General features: G+C 41.5%; 1 protein-coding gene and 1 long non-coding RNA gene across 3 annotated transcripts; one reads left to right on the top strand and one right to left on the bottom strand.

Moving 5' to 3' along the window:
- Positions 1–3: 3 nt before the first annotated feature.
- LOC119116769 (uncharacterized protein KIAA1522 homolog) lies at positions 4–22,244 on the bottom strand. 2 transcript variants are annotated; one of them, XM_037242446.1, is made up of 8 exons: positions 21,972–22,244; positions 15,400–15,718; positions 6,341–6,481; positions 6,077–6,120; positions 5,862–5,997; positions 5,621–5,731; positions 1,168–4,845; positions 4–727 (listed from the first exon to the last, which is right to left on the bottom strand). In XM_037242446.1, the coding sequence occupies exons 2-8, from the start codon at positions 15,692–15,694 to the stop codon at positions 669–671; spliced, it is 4,464 nt and encodes a 1,487-aa protein (XP_037098341.1). In that variant the 5' UTR covers positions 15,695–15,718; positions 21,972–22,244; the 3' UTR covers positions 4–668. The 2 variants fall into 2 exon arrangements, with proteins under 2 accessions (XP_037098341.1, XP_037098340.1); XM_037242445.1 differs by lacking the exon at positions 21,972–22,244 and adding an exon at positions 20,482–20,619.
- LOC119116773 lies at positions 13,579–15,872 on the top strand. Its single transcript, XR_005096358.1, has 2 exons — positions 13,579–14,026; positions 15,317–15,872. It is a non-coding gene; the product is annotated as an uncharacterized LOC119116773 (long non-coding RNA).
- Positions 22,245–22,937: the final 693 nt, after the last annotated feature.

The following is a 22,937-nucleotide window of genomic DNA, read 5'->3' as shown; positions in this document are numbered from 1 at the left end:
CAATGAAGTGTGTCCATAAATCTTTATTTTTTTTCCCTTTCATAAATGATTTATTTCATTAGTCTTTTAAAGTCTGAAGGGAAACATTCAAAGCAGAATGATTCCACTATTTGAGACATAACAGCAGCAGAAATTGTGCTCTAAATAAGGAATTTCCGTATTACTTGACGATTATTAACTGACCCAGGACTACACAAAGGGCCATGAAAACAGAATACCTGAAATTAAAGGATAACCTTGTAAATTGTTGCACAGAGAACAAATATAAGTGATTTATATTAGAGATTGACACAAGTTTGTAAAGAGGTCTGAGGGGACTCTTTTTGAAAAAATAACTTATTTGTTATCTTAATGTGTTAGGAAACATCTTTGGTAAATTACAGAATTTATTGATATTAGCTGTATTTACAGAAATGCGCCCCCCTGAAGTCCCAATGTCAGAATTCTGACAAGCACTGATTCAGCAGGACACAAACATTACAAACAGTCAAGGGCAGCATATTTCAATGTTTTGCACCAGTAAAGCTCGGAACACCACGTGGCGCGGAAAACGTACTGTATCTACAAAACTGTTGAATGTGCACACAACCCACACCATTTGCATCAAAGTGTTTTTTTCCCCCCCATCTTAGTAACAAAAATCCATCTTGTCTTCAGTGTGAAAAGGTTCATGTCCCTCCTTCTTCAGCAATACCCGCCTCGGCACCATTTGATTTCTCTGCTGCATCTGAAGATGAGAACAGAAGTTGTTGTGTTTAAATTTTGGTCAATGTGCTGCTTTGGGCACTGTGACAGTCAGATATAAGTGTCTGATGCTGCCCCCACGTGGCCAAGGCGGGAACAACAGAAAGAGCTTGATGGTGCAGTGTGACAAAAATAGTATAATTCATTTTGATTCGTGTATGTTTTTATAAAGTGCAAAATTTGGAGTTATATTTTTCCTCATTAAATTAGATATCTCATTATTTTTTGAAGAGAAACAGTTGATACAAATGTTTTAAATTACAAGTAAGGTCAGGGAATAAATTAAACTCATATCTCAAGGCATCAATGTACTCGTCGTAATTAATCCTTCTAAAATATTTGGCACTCACTATGGTTGCCGTATTCCAACTCGACTCACATAAATTCAGATACAAAAAAAAAAAAAAAAGATAATTTTCTTACCCCCGATGCTGTCGGACTGTGCTGGCTGTCCCGCAGTCTGCTCCATTCCATCGCCGTTCTCCACATCTGTGGACTTTGTTTTGGGTTTCCTTGCAACCGGTGGCGGCATCTTGACATTCTTTGTCAACTCGACTTCCTTGACCATCTTGGTAGAAATGTTTTGGGCTTTCTGTAAGGGAGCCTTGGTGTCTAGCCCCACCCTCTTGTTCTTCGAGAAGATGAAGCTTGCCGTGCTGGTTGGAGACTGACAAAGATCTTTTGGGGATGTAGGTGACTGCAAGCTGAGGCGAAGTGCGGGGCTGTCTTTTGATCTGGCAGCTGTCCGCAGGCGGATGACCTCCTGGAGGTTCATGGAGGGGGGAGGAGAGGTGATTGTTGCCGGAGACTTGAGGGCTGCTGGTGATGGTGCAGGTGGAGGTGGAGCAACAACAACAGGCTCGGGCAGCGCTGGTACGGAGGTGATGTCAGCAGGTGAAGATGTGGACGTAGGCGAGGATAAGATCAGAGATCTTCTAATGGGCTTCTGTGGGGCCTCGTTATTAGCTTGGGTGGATGGGACGAGGTTGTTGCGTTGTTGGATCGTCAAAACGTCTTGAGCTTGCTCCTGAGCTGCAGGAGGTTGGGGGCTGCTGTTAACAGACCGCAGCTTGACCATCTGAAGAAGGGAAGGGGTAACCACAGGGATGGGTTCCTCATGAACATTATCAGAAGAAAGTTCAGGGATTTTGTTTTCTGTACTTGCAGTGTTTGTATGGTGCAAAAGCAAAACGTCTTCAGCTTGAGCTTGCTCCTGAGCTGCAGGAGGTTGGGGGCTGCTGTTAACAGACCGCAGCTTGACCATCTGAAGAAGGGAAGGGGTAACCACAGCGATGGGTTCCTCATGAACATTATCAGAAGACAGTTCAGGGCTTTTGTTTTCTGTGCTTGCTGTATTTGTTTGGTGCAAAAGAGTAGCAAGACCCTCAACAGGAAGAGGTGGCGGTGCAGGTGGAGATGACCGCGGTTCCTCAGGCCTCTCTGGTAAATTTGAAATGGCGGCCTCAGTGTTTGGGACTTCAATCGCAGTTGAAGGGAGAAGTTCTAAGGGTGGCAGAGGTGGAATACTTTGAGGGGGAGTAAGAATACCCTGACATGAAATCAGCTGACTTTGAGATTCAGATGAGATGCTCTCTTGTTGAAGGATGACCTCTGAGTCCGACTTCAGGGATTGACTCGGGGGTGGCGGTGGAATGCTTTCTGGCGGATACAGTTTGGAAGACCGGGTTTCTTCTCCCTGTGAATTCTTTTCTTGAGAAGATACTCTAACAGTCTCTTCAGAACATGGTGCTGGTTCTGGAGGCACGTGCGCTGGAGGATCTTCTTTGACAGTGACCAAAGGTGGAGGCACGTGTTTTGTTATCAGAGAAGGCAGTACTTGAACCGGTCGTGAGACAGACTCTGACGGGACTACTTCTGGGGGCGGTGGAGAAACCTTTTGAATTATCGAAGAGACCTCTTGATGTGTAGAAGTAATGATTTCTGTCATTCTCAGAGGGGTGGCAGCTGGAATTGGTGGAGGCGGGGCTGCATACGCTGGTGGAGGGGGGACATTCAAGGGAGGTCCAGGTGGAACCACATGTGGTGCTACGGAATTTTGTGGTTCCAGCTCCGTGGTCACAATAATTGTCGGGGCAGGTACGGACCTCGTCGGAAGGAACCCCACGTCACTAACTAAGGGTGGAGGTGGAGGAGGGAAATCTACCTCATCAGGTACGCTGAGAACTTGGATTATTGGTGGAGGTGGTGGCGGCCAGGATGACTCCGGGGACGTCGGATTCTGTTTGCCGGGGGGCTCTGGGGGGAAGTGTGCAGGAGGAGGAGAAGGGGACGGGCTCGTGCGTGTTAATGAAATGCCATGTTTGATATCTACTTTAGTATGATTGCCCACGCCGCTCCTCATCGCCAACCTTTCCTCCCTTTTCTCGACAGCTTTCACTAACATTCCATTCAATACGTCACTTACGCGTACCTTCTCGTCATTGGCTTCCACTTTGCCGTTTCCTTCTAAATCTACATTCTGAATCAGTCTTTCATTGCTGATTTTGTGAACCTCGTTCACATTCAAAAGTGCACTTTCTTGAACCTTCTGCGTTCCTACCTCAGTTCCTTTCGTAGACTCCACAGTTGCAATGGGATTTTTTAATTTTCTTTCTCCGCTTAAACTTTTCACAGAGCCCTCTGCGGACACAGTTGCAGAGGACCTCCTCCTGTCTTTCGGATTCTTTTTTATGATGGCATAGACGTTGTCTGGGGCTGGGGGTCCCAGAAGCAACTCAAAGGTGCGTTTGCTGTGAGCCCAAACTTCCGGAGGAGGGGCTGGAGGTGCATGGACTTTAGGGTGTGGAGGGATGTCAAAGAGTTCCCTCAAGGTCTTTACAGAGGGGCTGACACTTTTACAATCTGTTTCTTCTGGTTGAGATTTTGAGTCCTTGGAGGATTTCGTGTTTTCAGTAGTTTCCAAATGTGTGAGGAGCGATGGAGATGAGGCACCAGGAAATAACCTTTGAAGCTTTGCCAGAATTCCTCTTTTGTGTTTTGGTGAAGAACTGTAAGGCTGAAGTTGTGGGGATGTACAGTCTTGGCTGGAGTAGCCACTGGACGGGGAGGTTATTTTGCTTACTTTATTTTCCTGTGGTGGTTCCCACTTTTCTTGTGAAGAAGAAACAGTTTTGTCCACCTTGGCTGAGTCACCAGCCATTGGTGATTTTCCCATGCGAAATATGACCGAGCCGGTTGAGTCTTCTAGAGAGCTGGTGTCTCCGTTGTAGCCGGGGCTTTCGACGGTCCTGACAGGAGAAGTCTCGGGCTCATCAGTTCCCCCGCTTAAAGCTGAGCCGCTTTGATGAGAAGACTCCTTTGAAATGACCACCACCTCTGCTAAATCTCGTGACCGCCGTTTCATCTTGTTGTGCAGAGAATAGGAGCGGCTCGGCGGAGGCGGTGCCCGTTTGGATTTCATAACAGAGAGGCTGCGTGCAAAGGGCCCCTCCTGCTTAGCGCCACGTTCCTTATTGATGAGCTTGCCGTTGACAGTGATTTTAGTGGGATCTCGTGACGTCTCCTTTCTAGAGATATTGCCGCTGGAGATAGTTGACGAATCCGACACCAAAGTCTCAGAAGACTCAGAGTGGCTCCAGCCAGAAGCGTCTGACAGGTTGTAGGGGTTGTGACGGCAGGTTGAGCTGATTTTGGAGATTCTTGAGGTACGGGATGGGGAAGGGCTGGGCAGATAAAGGCTGCTCTTGCTGAGAGTGCGGAGGCTGTTGCGGCTTTGGCCTCGGCTGATCTCCACCACCTCAATAGATGGCGGCAACACGGCATTGGGAATGATTTTGGACATGTAAGCAGCCTGAGGGGACATTGACATGACCGGGGAGGGCATCTCTTCTTGGCTGTTGGCAGTGGTCATCGAGGCAACTGCTAACGACCGAGGCCTCTGCCCATCCAATAAATCAGGACCCAGTCGGCGCAGCAAGGCCAGGTCATCCAAATGAGCAGAACAAATCTGTTCATCTTGGTCCTCGCTGATGACATTTTGATCGGATTCCGATCCTTCTGGATGCTCACTGTCACTCTTGTCATTGAAATGCTCATCCTGGTTCAACTTGAAAGACATCGCACGGCCAACTCTGTCCAAACCTGATGGAAGGAAAATTAATTAACATAATAACACACGTTAAAACAAACAACGGCTTCTGATAACCGATACACAGTTGAATGTTTTTGGGAGTTGTGTTGACTCGGGGTTCCTGCCTGACAAACCGTATTTTCCACATATAAGGCGCACCGGATTATAAGGCGCACCTTCAATGAATGGCCCATTTTGAAACTTTGTCCATATATAAGGCGCACCAGATTATAAGGCGCACCTTCAATGAATGGCCCGTTTTAAAATTTTGTCCATATATAAGATTTATGCATTTGGCACGCGGGCCGGACTTTGGACACGCCTGCTGTAGTGGCTCAATATTGGTCCATATATAAGGCGCACCTGATTATAAGGCGCACTGTCGGCTTTTGAGAAAATTGGAGGTTTTTAGGTGCGCCTTATAGTGCGGAAAATACGGTACTCTCTTCAAAGTCTGGAAAGTTTGGGAACACGTTGCCTCTCCCCTAGTCGTAATAGCCTCGCTCTGCCCCGGTCATCATGATAACGAAAGCCTTGCTGAACAGAGTGAGCTATGCATCATTTGCATGAGACATAACTACACCTCCATAAAGACGTGGGCGGACTGTACAGTAGGTGCTCTACCCATTTATCTTGTTTTGAATCAAAGTGGAAAATAATCCCGCCTTTAAATGTTTTGTACCTATGTGAATCATATCACGGTAACTCGTATATGAAATACGCTATAAATAAAGCTGCCTTGCCTCAAAATCAGATATGATTTTCCGTGATGAATTACGAACATACCAAGTTGTTGTTGAACATGCCGAGGGATGCTTCCCACAGTCTTCCTGTGTCGTCTTCGTGTCCGGCCTTTTTCTGATGGCTTCCCAGAATTTAAAGGCCTGAAAGTTGATCCTGTTCAAACAGAAAGGGGGCAAGAAAGGTCTCTTAAGTGTGCCTCTCACCAACTTTATGTTTAAAATCAGAGCTGTTTTTTTCTTTTTAAGTGCCAGAAGTTGTAAATTGTGGTTTATTTTGCAGTTACCTTGCCTGGTGAGACCAGAGCGGGAGGATCTGGTGGACACAGACGATCGCATAGAAGCAACAGAAGATGAGTCAGGAATGGTGCTGTCAGACGTGAAGCCTCCACCTTCCCCATCTGTCTGGGCTGTCATTGTCGACTGACAGGGCATAACACAAAATCTTCAGAAACTAGATTTACCCTAGAAATTGTGAAATTTAGATTGCACTGTCACTTACAGTTGTGCTTTCGTTATCTCGGAACTCCACTCCAGCATTGTTATCTGGAAAAAGAGTAACAGTTTTTGGAATAATAAGGCATCAGATTTATAAAGCGCTTTTCTAGATACTCAAAAATGCTTCACAGTGGATACATTTTTCATGCACTCACATATTCACACTCTGGTGGTTGCAAACTATGTAGAGGCGTGGCTCCGACCACTACCAAACATTCACCAGTGTGTCACCTTTTGAAGCAAAGTTACGGCATGCAGCACCTCTTACCTTCCTGTTGCATCATTTTCAAGCCTTCCAAGGCCTCAGTGTGAAGGTCCTCAAGGTACTTGGGCCTGCTGGCCTCGATGAACACGTTCTCCTGGAGCAGTGGAGGAGGCGGGGTCTTTTCATCATGCAGATTTAGCACAGCTTGACAGAGAGAGAACAAGAAAGCGAGGGGTGATGGTTAGCATTGTTAATCTAACAGATTAGCTGCCCATATGGACCCCAAAGAGGAAATCATGTTGTTACTATTTAAACCCAAACAAGTAAATGTTATGAGCATACAACAGAAAGAAATGTCTGAGCCATTAAACCTTTGTTTCACACACAGGATTAAACTTTGCCTTTGACAAAGGTGGATTATCAAATCAAAAATCTACTTTCCTGCAATTAATGATGGGATTTACAAATTTTTCTGGACTAGATCTAATCTCATTAGACAGTGAAAAGGGAATTCGTTAAACTGTCACATGTATAAAAATCTATTTTTGCTCAGGTAATTCAGCAATGACATAAGAACCATGGATTCAATCCAGAAAAAAAAAATCTGGTTTGAGATACAAATGACTTTCGGTCACATGTGAAATTCAAACATAAAAACCTGAAGAACCACTTTGAATGGCTAATGAATGTGTCGCATTCTCATGCTCGGATCACAGCTGCTTTCCATGCTACTGCACAGACACAACCACTTGCACAGTGATGTAATTTTGGTGAGACCTGCTAAGACACTTTTATGTGATGCTGACAGCCGCTCTACATTTAGCCACCTACTATCTTCAATTTGACCCACAGTCACTGTTAAGCCATGCTGGAATTAGCCTCACTTGCCACATGCTTAACTGTTAACTTCCATAACTATTTTGTAACAGCATTCCACGAGGACTAGACATTTTTTATAAACAATGTACCTTTCTCTCCTGCCGCATGTATACATCAGTTACCGGGTCAAAATACAGAAATTGACAAGTGTCATCTACAGTGAAGCTCATTTTCATGAAGCAGTCCTGCTCTCGTCACATAAAGCAATCTTATTATTAAAAGGATAATAATCCATGTGTTGCCTTCACATACCTTTCTTCCTGACTGTAGGAAAGCAGTAGAAATTAAAACTGAGGTCATGAGTCAAAAGCACCACCATGACTTCTTTTCGAATCCAAGTCAATGATCCAAAAGTGAAACAAAATGAATGAAATGTCTTAAACTAAATAAAAAATGAAAAAAAATCCACATTCACTGTAAACAGACAAAATGATTATCTGTGTTGTTATTGAAAAGTTGTTTTTGTCCATTCCATTCAAAGAGGAGAATGTCTCAACCGCCAATGGACAATCAGAGCTCAGGCGTTAATCCTGTGCAGCCTAATTCCTGCCATCCCTCTTGCTGCCCGTCTGCAAACACCCCGATTGGTCAATGGGGATCAAACATTGCTCATACTTGTAAACAAGGAAAGAAAACTTGTTTTCAGGGAGTTGTTGAACAACAGAAACTGAATGGAGATCCCCCAATTTGAAACAATGGAATTGTGAAAACCTGAAGTTTCCTCACGAGGTCTTATCCACAAGGGGGAGCATGTACACTGAGGAAATGAATTCCTAAACCGAGATTAAAAACATGTTTCAAAAGAGGCCTGAAGCTCCACAGCACATGGTCACGCATGTGAAATGTGTTCCTGTAGTCTCGGGACAAATTTGCTTAAGATGTAATAATGTGCACAGGCAGCAATAGGAAACCATTTTATTTGTGATCTACTCAGTAAAAACTCTGATAATGAGCTGACGGATTTCATTTGTGACTTTATTCAGTTATTTTCTATTTACGTACCTCTTCAGTAATGTATTGTAAACTTTCTGAACAGATGCGAAAAGTTCCCATGCTTGTCTAAAATAAAAAGCAGTTCATAGAAAAGCAGAATTAAATTGTACCTGATAAATAGGGAAAAACAAATAAACGAAGAAAATTAGCTGCATAGTGGCACACATAGAATATATAGAGTGAGTTGATATGGATACACAGTGAGACAAGAGTGTTTAGTTACCATGACTGAACACGCTTGACAGGACAGGCATGGGCGGGGTGCGACTGGCAGTTAATGAGGAGCTTCCTTAACTATCACTGGTTACACTCAAATATGTGTGGATATTAATCACTGACCTCTTAAAAGTACCATCTGTCCGTGGTGGATTGACAGTATTACCAGGCTGGAAGTGATTATGAATCAAATCCGGGCTGATGTTTACATCTTGGATTTGAATAAACTTACTAAATCCACTGGACATGATCCTGTGTAACCAGTCGATTCAAATTCCAGAGATCAGCCTCCAGAAAGGCAAAAACATTGTGTGACAGATAATCTGCTTATGGGAATATGATTACATTCAAGAGACATACTGTTGATAATTATTCTCTTTCTATTTGGAAAAAGAAAACAGGGTTTCAAAATTATGTAAATAAATGAATTGATGGTCATAACATTAGGTACACTACATACTGTAGAATGTTCCATATATTTATGATACGGGAGATTTTGACAGTGCAGCTAATGAAGTTGTTTGTTTCCATTAAATTTTAAAACTTTCCTTTTCATTAATAGTTAATGACAAAAGCATCGTCCACTTGAACTTGGTCACAATAATACGGTAATTTAATACGGGTCATACTTGTTACACTACAAGGTTGATTTTATTCACCTGATGGTCTGCTGTATAAGAACTTTCATAGCATTTTTCAATCAATTTGTTCAAATTATTGTTGACTTTGAAGAAAATCTACAAATCAGCCTGTCATATGAAAACATTTTTTAGACCTGCACAGTACTTACAATGACACCATACTGACTTGTTAAACCTACTGTTGACAAGTGGGGATTACATTTGTTGCTGCTACACAGGGGATGTCTGACATTATACTATATGCACCACTAGAAAAGTTTGATGCAAATGAATACCAAAAAAGTCAAAAAAAGTAGCATTTTGAGCTGTTTGTAAATGTGATACGACTCTTTCAACAACTGCTTCATGCACATAGTCTCTATACCTCAAAGACCCTGCCCTATAACCTTTCCCTTTCAGTTCTGAGACCCCCTGGCTTTTAAATATTTTTGTGAACCAGAGACAACCCCCCTGAGGCCTGAACACAACCACAGTGGCAAACATGAATGGCCCACTGACTGACTGTATTAATGATTAAAAGATCTGCACTCATGACATCAATAGCTACACCAGTGACATTCCATTAAAATCCAAAATAATCATTACAGTATTCCTAAAATGTTATGGTTGAAAACATAATTGTTTAGTTGATCAGAGCAAAACTGTTGTTGAGCAAAAACATTTGTAGAACACATTAATATATTTAATAATCAACATCTCCATTGAGTATGATGCATTTTATCGTATTTTTTTATGGATTTATTCTATTTTTGAGGGTCCAAGAGTTGTGTAGACACTTAAACCACCCATCAACCATTTTTAGATAAACAGTGTTGTCGAAAAGGTCTCTCAGGGCCATCCCCACACGAGGCCATTCAAACCGCGCCAGACTTGGCGGCCATTCCACCTCCCTTCTCCTGTCCTTCACTCCATGTACACTGTTTTTTTAAGCATTCAGAATTCATCTCATTTTGCCATTGCACTATACAATCCAATTGGGAAAGGTGACTGTTGCCTTATATGATGTGCACGCCAGTGACCAAGCCTGTTGTGGCCTCTTACAGATGCTAAATTATTGTGCGTTTTATTATAAGTCAATCCTTTCACAGAAGTCATGTTCCAAAACTTAAGGACTTGATAGTATAATCAAACATCAGCAAGTAACCAGAGTCCAATAAAAACAGGAGAATGGAAACTATTTAAGCCTTCTAGTGTGTGTGTAAGTAGCTTTACAGACTCTTACTGTATGTTATTCAATGCAATAAAATGGGTGTGAAGTTAGAATGCTGTGTCTCGCTATAATGGAGTCGAGACATGTTTAAGTAAGACTGAGTCATTGGAATATCAGAAGAGTGTGAGATTATCGCAGTGGGTTCCTGACCTTGAGAGACTCCTGTGTGCTAAGAGTGGAAACAACCGGCACCTTTGTTTTACTGAAACCTTCTGTACTAGAGTGCCAAGTTGTCATCCATCCTCTGAATTCCAACTCTTAAATCTTGTGTCTTAGTGTTCAAAAGCACTCTGCATTTATTGGTGAGTCACAAAACACACTTATCAGTCTTTGTGTGTACTTGCTACACCGCACCGTCAAGCATTGTCCTTTATTGACAATAGTTACACTGTAGCATATTTTGCAAGTGAACCGTGTGTGATGTCATCAATGGAGGCCAGCCAGCCGTCTTTTTAGCTAACAACAGACAACATGGTAGACTGCAGTAAAAATATAACAGAATAGAAGGAAGTAGGAAATAGTAACTGTTTGGGTGTGGTCACTACCCCATGCAAAATAAAAGGCCCATGAATATCTGCAAAAGTTTGTTGCCATGCATAGGTATCATTTACTTTCAGGCAAGCTAAAGAACCTCTGATTACATCATCAAGCGTCATCACAGCACACGTTGCGAACCAACTTGTCTTTTTGAGACTGACTTGAACCTGTACTCAAAGGACAATGCCTCCCTGAAGCCAGTGCTAAAAATGTTTTCAGTCACTTTCCATAATGAAAGGAGTGCGCCAAACCAGTTTGTCCTTATCGTTATTGCATCATCGTCACAAAGACAACAATGACAAGGTAGTTTGAGAACCACACACAATCTGATGAACAGTAAGCGTAATAATAGTTGTTTATGATGGGGAAAGCGTCACGTTGGAACAGATCATTAGCGTTATTTGTTTAGCACATGCCTGTCATTTTATTGGAGCTTTGGGAAATTGTGCTACATAAATTCTGCCTAGCAACAAATGATCGTAAAAACGTGTGACTGGGAAAAAAAAACATCTGAGCAATTTTGTTGATATATATTGCACCTAAACTGTATTATTTTTGTCGATGCTTAAGTTTAATTCATCATGCAAAAAGTTTTTTGTTGGTGTTTTTCTACTGTTGTCTGTGCAAGTGTTGACACAAAAATTTCACCCGAAACTTCATTTGGCAATCAAAACAGAAACCTTGCGTACCAACTTACTCCTTGGTGGTTAAAAGGTAACAAATTTGAAAGATGACATCATAATCCCTCTACATTTTCTGCTGCACAAATGCCTCTTCTTTCACTTCCCCAAATAAAGTCAGTATGATTCATTTCCTTGCCCGCCATCTCACAGCTAAAAATGCCACTATTTTTACACAAAGCTGACGTTGGAATTGAACAACCCGTATTTGGGACGGTAGCAACGACAGCACACCTTTGCACAACCTGGACATCAATGGAAATCCACCCAATCGCACAAAGGCTCCTCAAATCCTCCCTCCTCGGACAAATAGTTTTGTAAAGGTCAGGCATGTGAGGAATCTTAGAATAAGCCTTTTGGAGAAAGCAGGTGACCTGCTTATATCTCAGGAGTGTATAACCGCAACTATCGTCCACTGACCTCACTCGAACCGTGCTTGTGCCTAAATGATATTTAAACATAGCTTAGTATATCAATTTGACTAGTGGGAGTGCTTTAATGTGTACTCAGAATCAGTACACTTCCCCATCTTTGACACACTTAGAGAAGAAAAACTTGTTTGCTCAACATGGTTCATGCACATATAATATAGTTGCTCTAAGAAAAATGCTCGTATGTACATATATAATTAATGCGACGACAGAAACAAACACAATTAAAAATGAATCTCTTTCAAAAAAGTCAACAGCACACTCCATGTGCAGCGTACAATTATATAATTCATGCAATTGCTCCTCTTATTAATAAAACCTTGGACACCTCACCTGCCACCTTGCACAAAATAAATAAACTGAGCAACTAGATCTAGAAGTGCTTATTTTTTGAAACACAATGTTGGTTACCAAGGAAGAAGATGCAGAATGACACTAAAAGATCCAAAAGGTCAGAGGTTATCACTTCAATCCATCCACTGTGCTGTTCAAATTCCATCTGCCTTGTTTAAAGAAAAAAACATTCCTAAACGAGGTGAAGGGTCAGACAAACTTTACCATCTCGATGAGGGGTCACAAACACGTGTGACACGACAAGCTGCCAGAAGCACAACATGGAGGGTTACTTGTTTGATTTAACCTTTCTAAATAAGTTGATACATTTATGTAATTGTATTGTTATAGTATACAGAAAATATGTCATTTAAAAGACAAACTTTTCGAATGAATCAAGTGAGGTCCTTGGTTTTACACTTTGGAGTTGCAATTGTAACATTCAGGTTGTAATCAGCACAATTCTTGGATATTGCTATAGTCGCCACATTGTGATCCTTGGTGGGTGCCAGTTTCTCAAAGAGGAGGAATGGTGAGGTCAGGAAAAACAAAACCTCTTGTTCCTCCGTCAATGTAACAGTGCATGGCATAGCTTTTTTAATGAACTGGCCGTGTGCCAGGCATTGAGTGACCAGGAGGCCCCTTTCTGGCATCAGTACTCATCATCATCATAGTGGAGGGATCTAATTCTCTGAGCCAGTGTGTTTCACTCTAACGGGTCCTGCACCTGAAATGTGTTACTTACAGAAAACACAGGGAGAGGAGTTTGCATTGCTTGTTACCAATAGCAACCATTTGTATACAAACTGTTCATTGCTAAGGGTTGCAGAACTCCACAGAGGCATCACGGTGCAATGATCCTAAATGAAACTGTAATTATTATTATTATTATTGTAGTAATTATACTGTATTATTAATATTATATTATTAGTATTAATATTATTTATAATAATATTATATTATATTTCTCAATGTATGTGGAAATTGTGCAGACACAGAAATAAACATGGCCCTGCTTACGTGTTAACGTACAAGCTGTCTTTGCAAAACGATATCTTCTTATCAGCGGCTTAGTTTACTTTCTCTTACAAAACTCTCAGCTTTTTGTTGCAGTCGCAATGAACCGCATGGGGCACTATGAACTGCAAAAGTTGCGCAACAAATGTCTGCACGCATCAGACACTTCATTAGGTACACATAAACGAAAAGGAACTAATGTGACAGCTCTATCAACAACCTTTTTACAACGATAACCCGCCTGAGAAAAGAAAACAACGAGCCGTGTCGTCTAGGTTTCCGTTATGGATTCAAATAGTTATATCTGGACATGTGTTCTGATTTAACAGTTGTGGAAGTGAAACATCTGTGTGAGCTGACATTATTTTGGGCTCTGCGGAAATCCCCTGACACCTACCCTACTAGGTTTTGGGTTCACACTTTGAGAAGTAGCAGTGAGCATAACAGTCTCGTCTGGAATGTAATCATCCAAAACAATAAGAGTGCTTGCTGCCAGAACAACATGGACAAAAAAAGAAAAAAACAGTCCAAAGCAAGCAGTACTTTTGTGTTTTTTTTTTGCAAGAGCCGCCTCATTTGCAAAAAGCACTGCTCGTGTGCCTGATGTTTCTTTTTTGATTGTACCTGTGACAAAGACGTTTGAGTAATGACCATGTTAAATTTAGCATAGACGAAAGTATGCCATTTTCCAGTTGACAAAACGGAATGCACAGACTATGAAAAGAAAACTGGTTTGGGGTTGTGGAGCCGGCATGTGCAAGCTCAGACAAGAACTTCTGCACACACCTCTGGGAAAAGTCACTTTTTTGCAGGTGAGTGTGAATCTTTTTTTTCTTTTTTTGATGTTTAAAGTCTGTGTTTTTAGACCGCCTTCATACGGGAGTGTGAGTGTACCCTCACGTCTGAAAAAGCCCTGATTCACAGAGTCTGAGAGCAACACTTGGCGGTGTAACACGAGGAACGGGTAAGGCGGTGATTGTATCACAGAATGGGATAGAGCAAGCAAGAAAGCAAACCTAAAGGTTAGCAGGTGAGCAGGAAGCTAGTCTGCTCAAACAGCACTTCAGTGAACAAACATGTATGCCTGGGGCGAAGGAGCGAGTCATTTCACTGGTTTGCATCAACCTAGAAAATGTTGTGGTAAGACATTTGTGTTATTTTGTATCAATACAACATTTGAAATCAAGTTATATTTGTGCATAAACATCGTTTCCTTATTTGACGCAATACAAAGATATTCAAAACTAACTGGTGATGATTTCCCAACATTGGCACAGGCAGCTATTGAATTTTGCATGACCGAGTTACATAACCGGAACATGAACAAATCATCAGCCCAATTTGAAAGGTGTGAAGGAGAACTTGCAAATGTATATTTTATCCTTGAGCTTGAATTTGAAACTTAAAAACAACAGAAAAATGGCTGACTACAATCGAATGGTTATTGGACAACTGTATTTGAAGAGTTTTGCTTTTTCTGTGGTTTGCTGTTGAAGGAAAAGCCTCAACAAGGGGATATAAAAAGAAAAGTAGAATATACTCCAGTTACCTGGAGGAACTTATTATTGTCAACAGAAAACAGTTGGTATCCTTTTTGTTACTGTAGTGCGCCGATGTCAAACCCAAGGCCCAGGGGCCAGTTGCGGCACAGCGTATCATTTTATTTGGCCCGTGAAAACAAATCATTTATGTCAAGTGTCAACTTTCATGACTTGTGCTAAAATCGGTACCAACATTTTAAATTGTCATGTATAATAAATAATGTTGAGGTTTTTTTTTGTTACCGTTATTGCAGTAACTTGATCAACAGTTCAGCAAATGACTATTCTTGACTTTGGATTTCGAAGATCTATCAATTTGTTGTGTATTATGCAATAATATGATGAAACATTTGGGAAAAATCCGGCGGAAGTCGTAACCCCAAAGTGGGCCGGGACAAAAATGAGTTTGATGCCTGAGTGACTTAAGTGACTCGCGTGAAACAAATCTGCAAAATGAATTACATTACACCATTGTCATCTTGTATTGTTTGTGCATACAAAAAGGCAGCTACTGTCTCAGAACAAATTGTATTCTACTTTGTTTACTTTATTTTGTAACAGCAAAAGTCAAATGCATGAAGAAGAGGCCAAACCTTGCAGCTGTAGCAAAAAAAGAAAACTACAGGGTCGCGAGGGCTTCTTACCATGACTGTTTCCTTGTGTCGGAGTCTGTCTTCCTGACTTGTGTCGTCCCTTGTTCCCACTGTGATGTGAAGCCACGTGTCCATCCAAAGCCAAGTCCAACGCGGGGCCGAGACCTGGGTTCTGTCCATTAGAGCCGAGATCCTTCCTTTTTTTGCCCTTTAGCCAGCCCAAGGCCCGGCCCAGGGAGTGACTGCGCTTTTTCCTCCCCTTTTTATGATGCTTCTCTTGGGCAAAGATCTCAACCACATCGTGGGGAATCAGCTCCCCAAAGCCCAGCGAGTCGCGGTTGGACATCCCACCACTTGCTGGATTTGAGCCCTGGAACGGACACACACACAAAAATAATAGGTTTGTTAACAATGCTCGTGTTATTCCTCAGTGTCTGGTTGGTAGGTTTTAAAGATTCACTGGATACGCGACAAAAGTAGCGTGACATTGACGGATTATCAGCGATAAACAAGTTTGAAACCTCAGGTCCATTTGTGTGCCTGTGTGTGTTTGTGCTACTTTGTGGGCACGACTCACTGAGGCGGCCACATGGCAGCCAAACTTGGTCCCCTGTCCAGCCTCTAAACCAAACTTCACAGTTTTGCAAAGAAAGACCTGGCACCGCTCCCTTCATTCCTCAACACGGAGTCATAACTCACAAAGCCGCACCCCACAGCGCACACACAGCGCACACTACTACACACAGGCACAACTACACACAACCAAGCTTAAAGCAGGAAAATAAACAATCCCTGTTGTCCATCAACGTTCATATCAGGGACGTTTCCATGTTATTTAAAATCACCTCGGCCGTTTCATCTTTGGCCATGATCTCATCATCCTCCTTCATCCTCCTCCACTTCACCTGGATTTAACTACTACTCCCTCCTGGGACTCTGCAGCATTTACTGGGCGTCTTCCAGCCGCATACTTTATTGGATATTTATCTACCGCTCACAGGATAAAAGTAAGAATGTGCTTCCACAATGACAGCAGTAAGATCAAGCAAATAAGCGAGGAAGTAAAAACCTGACAAAAGTTGGGTAAGAAAGAATCATAAATCTTAGCTTGATTTGTCAAGATCAGTTGCTCAATGTTGTTGGCTCATGCTATGCAGTTAAGCATGCTAACCAGCCCCCCCCCTCGAAACTAATTTCAATATAATGGGGGTGCGGTGGGGGGCATACTTGTGTCCTTCAGCGTGAATCACACTGAAAGAAAACATTTCCAAATAAACCCCGGTTGTCAAAGCAGACATGCAGAATAAACAGAAGAACCCATTTGGATGCAACATGAGGAACATTTTGGGCAAATTAACATTTTAGCAATCACATCTTGCCAAAAGCCAGTGAGGGAAATTCATGGGAACTAGAAAATATGCCTCTAAATGCCATAAAAGTTAAATGTGGGTCTGGCCTCTCGGTAAAAGGGTGATCCACATAAAATATGCACACAGCAATGCTTAGCTTGTTTGGGGGTTGCCTTAGTTTCACAGGGCCGAGTTCAACTTGTCCGGAGCATTTCGAGTTTGAGTGAGTCATCGAGAGAAAGGCCTTTAAAAAGACAATGCATACATCTTGATGAGACAAAATTACCAGGTCAACCTTGCTTCGCTGATCCCTGTGTTTCTGCGGCTTTGAATTACAGTCATTTAGCTATGACGAAAACCTGTCCATGTGTATTGGAAGAAAAAAGTCAGACGCCTCTCTATGGAGACAGGGGCTGGTTCCTTTATTTACAGCCCAGGGGCCGATGTGAGCGCCACAAACTCCCTGATTATTTGCTCCAAAGAGGAACCAGAGAAGTTCCTCTGTCGTAGGATGTGGTGAAAGGACCACCCAGTGACTTAGCCAGGAGTCCGCTCTCAAGGACTTGACTCATGATATTTCCACGGTTACACTTAAAAGCCTCCCAAGTATTAGTCTTGCAAACCCATTTAAAAAAAGAAACACGCACTGAGAATAAAACTGTCAAACTCACAAAATTGATAGGATCCTTTTATTGTACACTTAGCGGAGAGGTTTACATAAGCAAGCCAGACAAAATGTTAAAAATCCTAACAGTGTTCACTGTCGAGAGGATCTTTTACAAGCAACTCCTGCATTGTAACACGTATGTCCCATTTTGTCGTGAAAACTTAGCCGCAGTACAATATTATTCATGCATCATACTGCATCCCTCCCTCATACAAGACAAACACAACCTGTGTTTTTTCTAGTCATGTTAGTCATGTGTTCCAACGTGCTGTTTACTTATCCTTCATGATGGACGTTAGACTATCACTCTGGATAGGAGACACAGTGCGGACCCTGAAACAATGCAGTGGCAGTATACAGAACATCTAAAAAAGTTGACGCACCCCATTCAAATGTCAGGTTTTTGTAAAGTTACAAAAATAAGATGAATAATTCAAAATTAACATTATGTGTACAACTCAATTGGAAATGATTTTTTTCAAGAGGGGAAACAAGTGAGAACATGTGGTTGCATAAGTGTGCACCCCCCTGGTGGGAGGTTTGATGAGCGAGGAAGTTGCAAAAAGAGAGATTTGGGGAATCATTGCCTTTCTATACCAAATTCGTTTTCGGTGTGGTCCGATGAACGCAAAATTAATTAATAAAGTTGTACTATAGGTTAAAGGTCACATTAGTGTCGAAAAACGTTTTGAATCTACTTATTTTTGTTACAGTTTTCTATCCTGGCATTTGTGTTGTGTTGTGTTTATCTTGACTGTACAGCTTGTTAGTCAAAATGTGTGTGAAGGGTAAACTTTAGATAGTCTTCTTCTGAATTCCTCTTTTTGAAGTAGCACTCTACAGCTCAGACTCATACCCAAAATCCGCGTTCCATAATCGATTTGGCAGCAGCGAAAGATTAGATTTGAAACATCCGGGTTAGCATCAGGGTTAGGCTTCTAACAGCAACAGTGAGAGTGAAAAGATAAATCTCTCACTGAACTTTGGTAAACGTGAATAATGCAAGGTCCATTTTGGGAGTGGGGTTAGCAGACTGATTTGTGTGGATGAACCACTGCCAAGAGTGCATGGCAGAACATAGCGGCAGCCATCTTTGTTTGGACTAGAACAAGCTCAGTTTAACCATGAGAACGTTCACATCTAGTACATGCTGTGGTGCCTCACATGGTCCTGCATAGCAGTCTGTGATCAGCTGGATATGGTTAGACGGTGTCTGTAAGCGGGAAACAACACATTAGAAAGCACAATAGTGTCCTTAAATAGTAGTTCGTTTTGGATTGTTTCCAGTCTCCTTTCACCACACATGCAGATGTTTAACTTTGCTTTGAATACAATCGTTGTGAGGATTCAACTTCACGTGGATATATGTATACACTGTGAAAACACTTATTGGATGACAAATACATCAATAGTGTGGAATTTGGAGAGTTTCAATTATGCCCATCAATAATCTATACAGGCGGATGCCTGCTTATTATATCTGTCTCACAGTTCAGAGGTCGTGAAGTTTATATCTGGGGTTCACTTTCATGTTTACCGAGTGGACATTTGTTGACTGACCGTCATGCAGCAAATTACATTTATTGATGATGTTATATTATGTGAATATTGTTTCTTTCTAACTAAAGATATTTATTTTTGTGAAGTCTCTGTTCAAGTTCAGGGTTTTTCACAACATGGAAGAAACAGATTAATATCAATATGCAACAAATTGGATAGCTGACACTTATGATTATGGAATCACATCATTTTTGTCATCTTAACAGGATGGTACGGTACTTGGTTGAACACTCTATATACATTTTAAGACAAACAAAAAAAAAAAACCATTGCTAATCTATGCATAGATTCTTACCAGACTGCTTAGAACGTAGATTCTTGGTGGCCAGATTTATCAACGTAATGGGCCGTATGTGGCCTGCGTGCCATATATTGCCCACCGATGGTCTAAACTATGGCTTGTTGGTTATACACCAAAATACAAGAGCTACTTATCAGTTATCAGTAGATACAGTTGAAGAATTAACTAAGATATCAAATGATAGGAGAACTTTAGAATTTCCAGTCTCCCGCAAATTGATTCCAGAAAACGTCATATGATGTCACTTTTGTCTCAAGCAAAGGGGATAAAGTATCAGGCAGAGAGAATGCAGTCTTCAATACAATGATATACTGTAAATAAAGCATAAAAAGGCGACCAAAGTGAGCTGAGTAAGTTTTGTCGTGCCATGAGTCCACTGTAGCCTTGCAGCAGCATGTCTGCTACGAGAACAGGCTGCATTCCTAAGAGATTGATAATTACCCACTGAGGAACACTTCCATCCAAATTTGCTTTGCACCCTCCCACCATCTCTGTCTGACTGGCCTCCTCCCTTCTCCCTTTCACCACCTGACTGTATCCTCAACTTCTACATCCCTTCATACACTTGAGCACGATGGACCAGCCACATGCCGCAACAAGTCAATGGATAGAGTGGAGGCTTGAGTCATTTGAAGAAAACTAACATGAACTGTAACATATTTTCTTTGTGATCAAAAGTTATTCATTTCAATTATGTTGGATTTTGCCTCACAATTACTGTTACTACAATGAAACAGTGCAATTTGGAAAAACTGCAATGTCAAATTGAAATGGATAAACTGTTCAGTCCCACGTCAATCACAGCAAAATACAAGATTAGAATCATTTACAGAGAATTGACAATCGGGCCTTTCCTGCTCTTCTTGAAAATTGCTCAAATTCATCATTGTTGTTGGTGCATACGCATGTATTGTACGACACCCTCTCAGAACTAAATTGAGCCAGTCTAACAGTCGAATGAAGACTAATATAATTAATGTAGTTATAAAACATGGTAGCACAAACTTGAGTAAGTAAAACTAGCCATGTTTGCGCATGCCAAATACTGTTTGTGATAAGAAGCTCCTGCTGAGTTACTCATCAGCTAAGCCTATTGATCAACATTGTCACTCATCAGTCTTGAGTTTTCTCCTCGGCTCACTCACACTTAATCTACATACAGACACATGCTCACATGTCTACCTACTGTAACTAACAGCTTGTAGTTCTTCTAAACACCTCCAAACCCAAGTCAAAGAGAAATAAAAGAGCTTCACCTCAGCAGGAACCATGTTTCTGTCTTCTTCTGTCTTCAGCCCCGTCAGTGTTACCGTCTTCTCTCGCACTTATTACGGAATATCTCCCTTTCAAGCAGACGCATCTGCTGTGCCTGAGGTGATTGCATAATTCACCTGTAATCTCCATGGGTACGTACATACATGCCCCGGCATGGCAGGCTGGTGAAGAAGGAGCACCAGTATGCGACACACCCTTTCTAAACAAATGGCTCAGCCTCTGCCTCACCTATAGCGTAAAGTACACCAACTAAAAAGACTTTTCCTTCCAGTGTGACCTGATATGTTGGTACTAGTTCTTTTTTGTTCTGTTTTGGTTTGGTGTAAAGATAAGGCTTTTATGCTCATAAAACAGTATGTTCCCAATAATGTGAACAGAAAATACTAAATTAGCTATGAAAATAAAAAAAAGGCTTCAAGCTTGTCACAATCACACACACAATGCATTCAACACAAATCATTTTTGTTGACAACAACGTTCTTTAAATAAAACCTATGGTGGGGAATACAGTGATCCCTCGCTACTTCGCGTTTCGTTTATCGCGGCTTCACTACATCGTGTATTTTTTTTTCCAAATTAAAAAACAATTTAAAAGTCAAAATAAAACTTCTAAATTGAGGAAACATGTGTCCAACCATTGGGACAATGTAGTATTGCTCCAAATGTTCGTTTACATTCCTTTAGAAGTCCGTTTTCGCGTGTTAGCACAATCGCGAATTAGCATCTTTCCGCTAACTCGCCCAGTACTTCTTGTTGGTGAGCGTACTTCGCGGATTTCACTTATCGCGGGTGGTTTTTGGAACCAATTATCCGCGATAAACGAGGGATTACTGTAACCTCCTTTTCCCAGTTGTCATAATGAGAGCTCCATGGTTCATGTTCATCCGTATTACTGCTGCCAAAAGTAAGGCAAGTGTATGATGACTAGTAAGGAGTAGAAATGATAACATTTCTGTTTTTTAAACGTGGGCAACAAAATAAAAAAATCAAATGCAGCTACCTGAAAAATCTATTTCTACACAGTAAGTATTTGTACTTTGTTACTTCGTACCGCTGACACACGCACACGCACGTCACTGAATGGATTAAGCCAAGTGTGTGAGCTCCACGCTGTCAGGCCAAACCAGCGATGAGAAACAACACAATAGTCTTCATTGTCATGAGCTCCGCGGTTGAGAGAAGCGAGACAGGTCTTAAATTACCTATACTTGGTATCCCTCAAGGCCAAGCTGAGCAAATGTCCCACACCTACTTTTCTTCCCCCATACTTGCCTCGACTTAACCTGAATCAATTTCTCACATTACACTTTGGTACTCGAGCGTCACCATCTGAGCGAGCAGGGTAAAATCGATTGAAAAGGGGATTTAATTCATTTTTGGTGATTTAGATTTTTAAATTGGTGTATTAGTTCCATTGCAATGTGGCGCAGCGAAATTGAAATTCTAAATGTGACCCAAAGAAAATGCTTACCTTGTTAAACTTTGATGATTCGGATGGTTTGATGTCCCTTCAACCCCTCTCCATTTGCAGCCTTTCTTTCCACTTTGAGTCCAAAACTTTTCAGCGACCCGAGCATGCAAACTTCAGGTGAGACATTTCCGCAAAAGGCATTGAAGAGTCTGGAAGGCTACACTGCATGAGAGCGTCGACGCGCTTGGTTCGGAGGTCAGCTCAAGTTTTTGTAACCCAGCTGTCAGCTGTCTGATGACGCCCCACCGGGCCGCGGAGTGAAAATGGCTAAAAGAGGTGGCGCTCGGGTGAACATGTATCGGCCCACCTGGAGAAGGCTGGCCGGGTTTCGCTCAGGTGTAGATGCGGCCATGCTTTGCCGTCTGTATAAGGACGACATCTAGAGGTCAATAGGGAGAAATACACAAACCATCGCTAACTCGAAGTAGGTAAAAACGCCACAGACGCAATCATAAAAACACTCATAAAAAAGGAATATTGAACTTTCTAGTGGAATTTGCTATTATACTATAACGTTTACAGGTGAACTTGACCTTCATTAAATTGTTTATATCCACATATTCATTTTTTCAATATTTCAGTAGATCTTGATGTTCTGTTATAAGCTGAATGGCAAAATTATTGAATTATTTTTGGAGGTCATTTTAATTAATCAATAATCGTAAAAACATTCGACACTTAATTTCCTTTTATTAATCTGTTATTTTTACTGATATGAGTATTTGAATTATTGGCACTTGTTGGCAATTGGTCCAAAGGGGGAAACAAATTCTAAAGTAATACTTTTCAAACTATAATGCCAAAATATCTTTACTGTTATGTGTCCCAAATAAAGTTTCATGATTCTCCACATGTTTTCTGAATATGCTCATCAAATGCTTTATATATAAGACTTTTCTCTTTTTACTTATGTGAATTTTCCATGAAACAACAGAGTTCCTTTTTCTGCTTCTTTTATAAATATAA

This window comes from Syngnathus acus, chromosome 22 (assembly GCF_901709675.1).
Source record: "Syngnathus acus chromosome 22, fSynAcu1.2, whole genome shotgun sequence".
Lineage (NCBI taxonomy): Eukaryota > Metazoa > Chordata > Actinopteri > Syngnathiformes > Syngnathidae > Syngnathus > Syngnathus acus.
Note: the sequence above shows the minus strand (reverse complement) of the source record. Positions and strands in the feature narration are given on the sequence as shown.

Excerpts from the sequence above, each read along its gene's own strand:
- LOC119116769 (XM_037242445.1), bottom strand. Across the intron at positions 6,121-6,340 it reads GAAAATGATGCAACAGGAAG|ATAACAATGCTGGAGTGGAG; the intron begins GTAAGAGGTGCT and ends CTCTTTTTCCAG. Across the intron at positions 5,732-5,861 it reads CTCTGGTCTCACCAGGCAAG|GATCAACTTTCAGGCCTTTA; the intron begins GTAACTGCAAAA and ends CTGTTTGAACAG.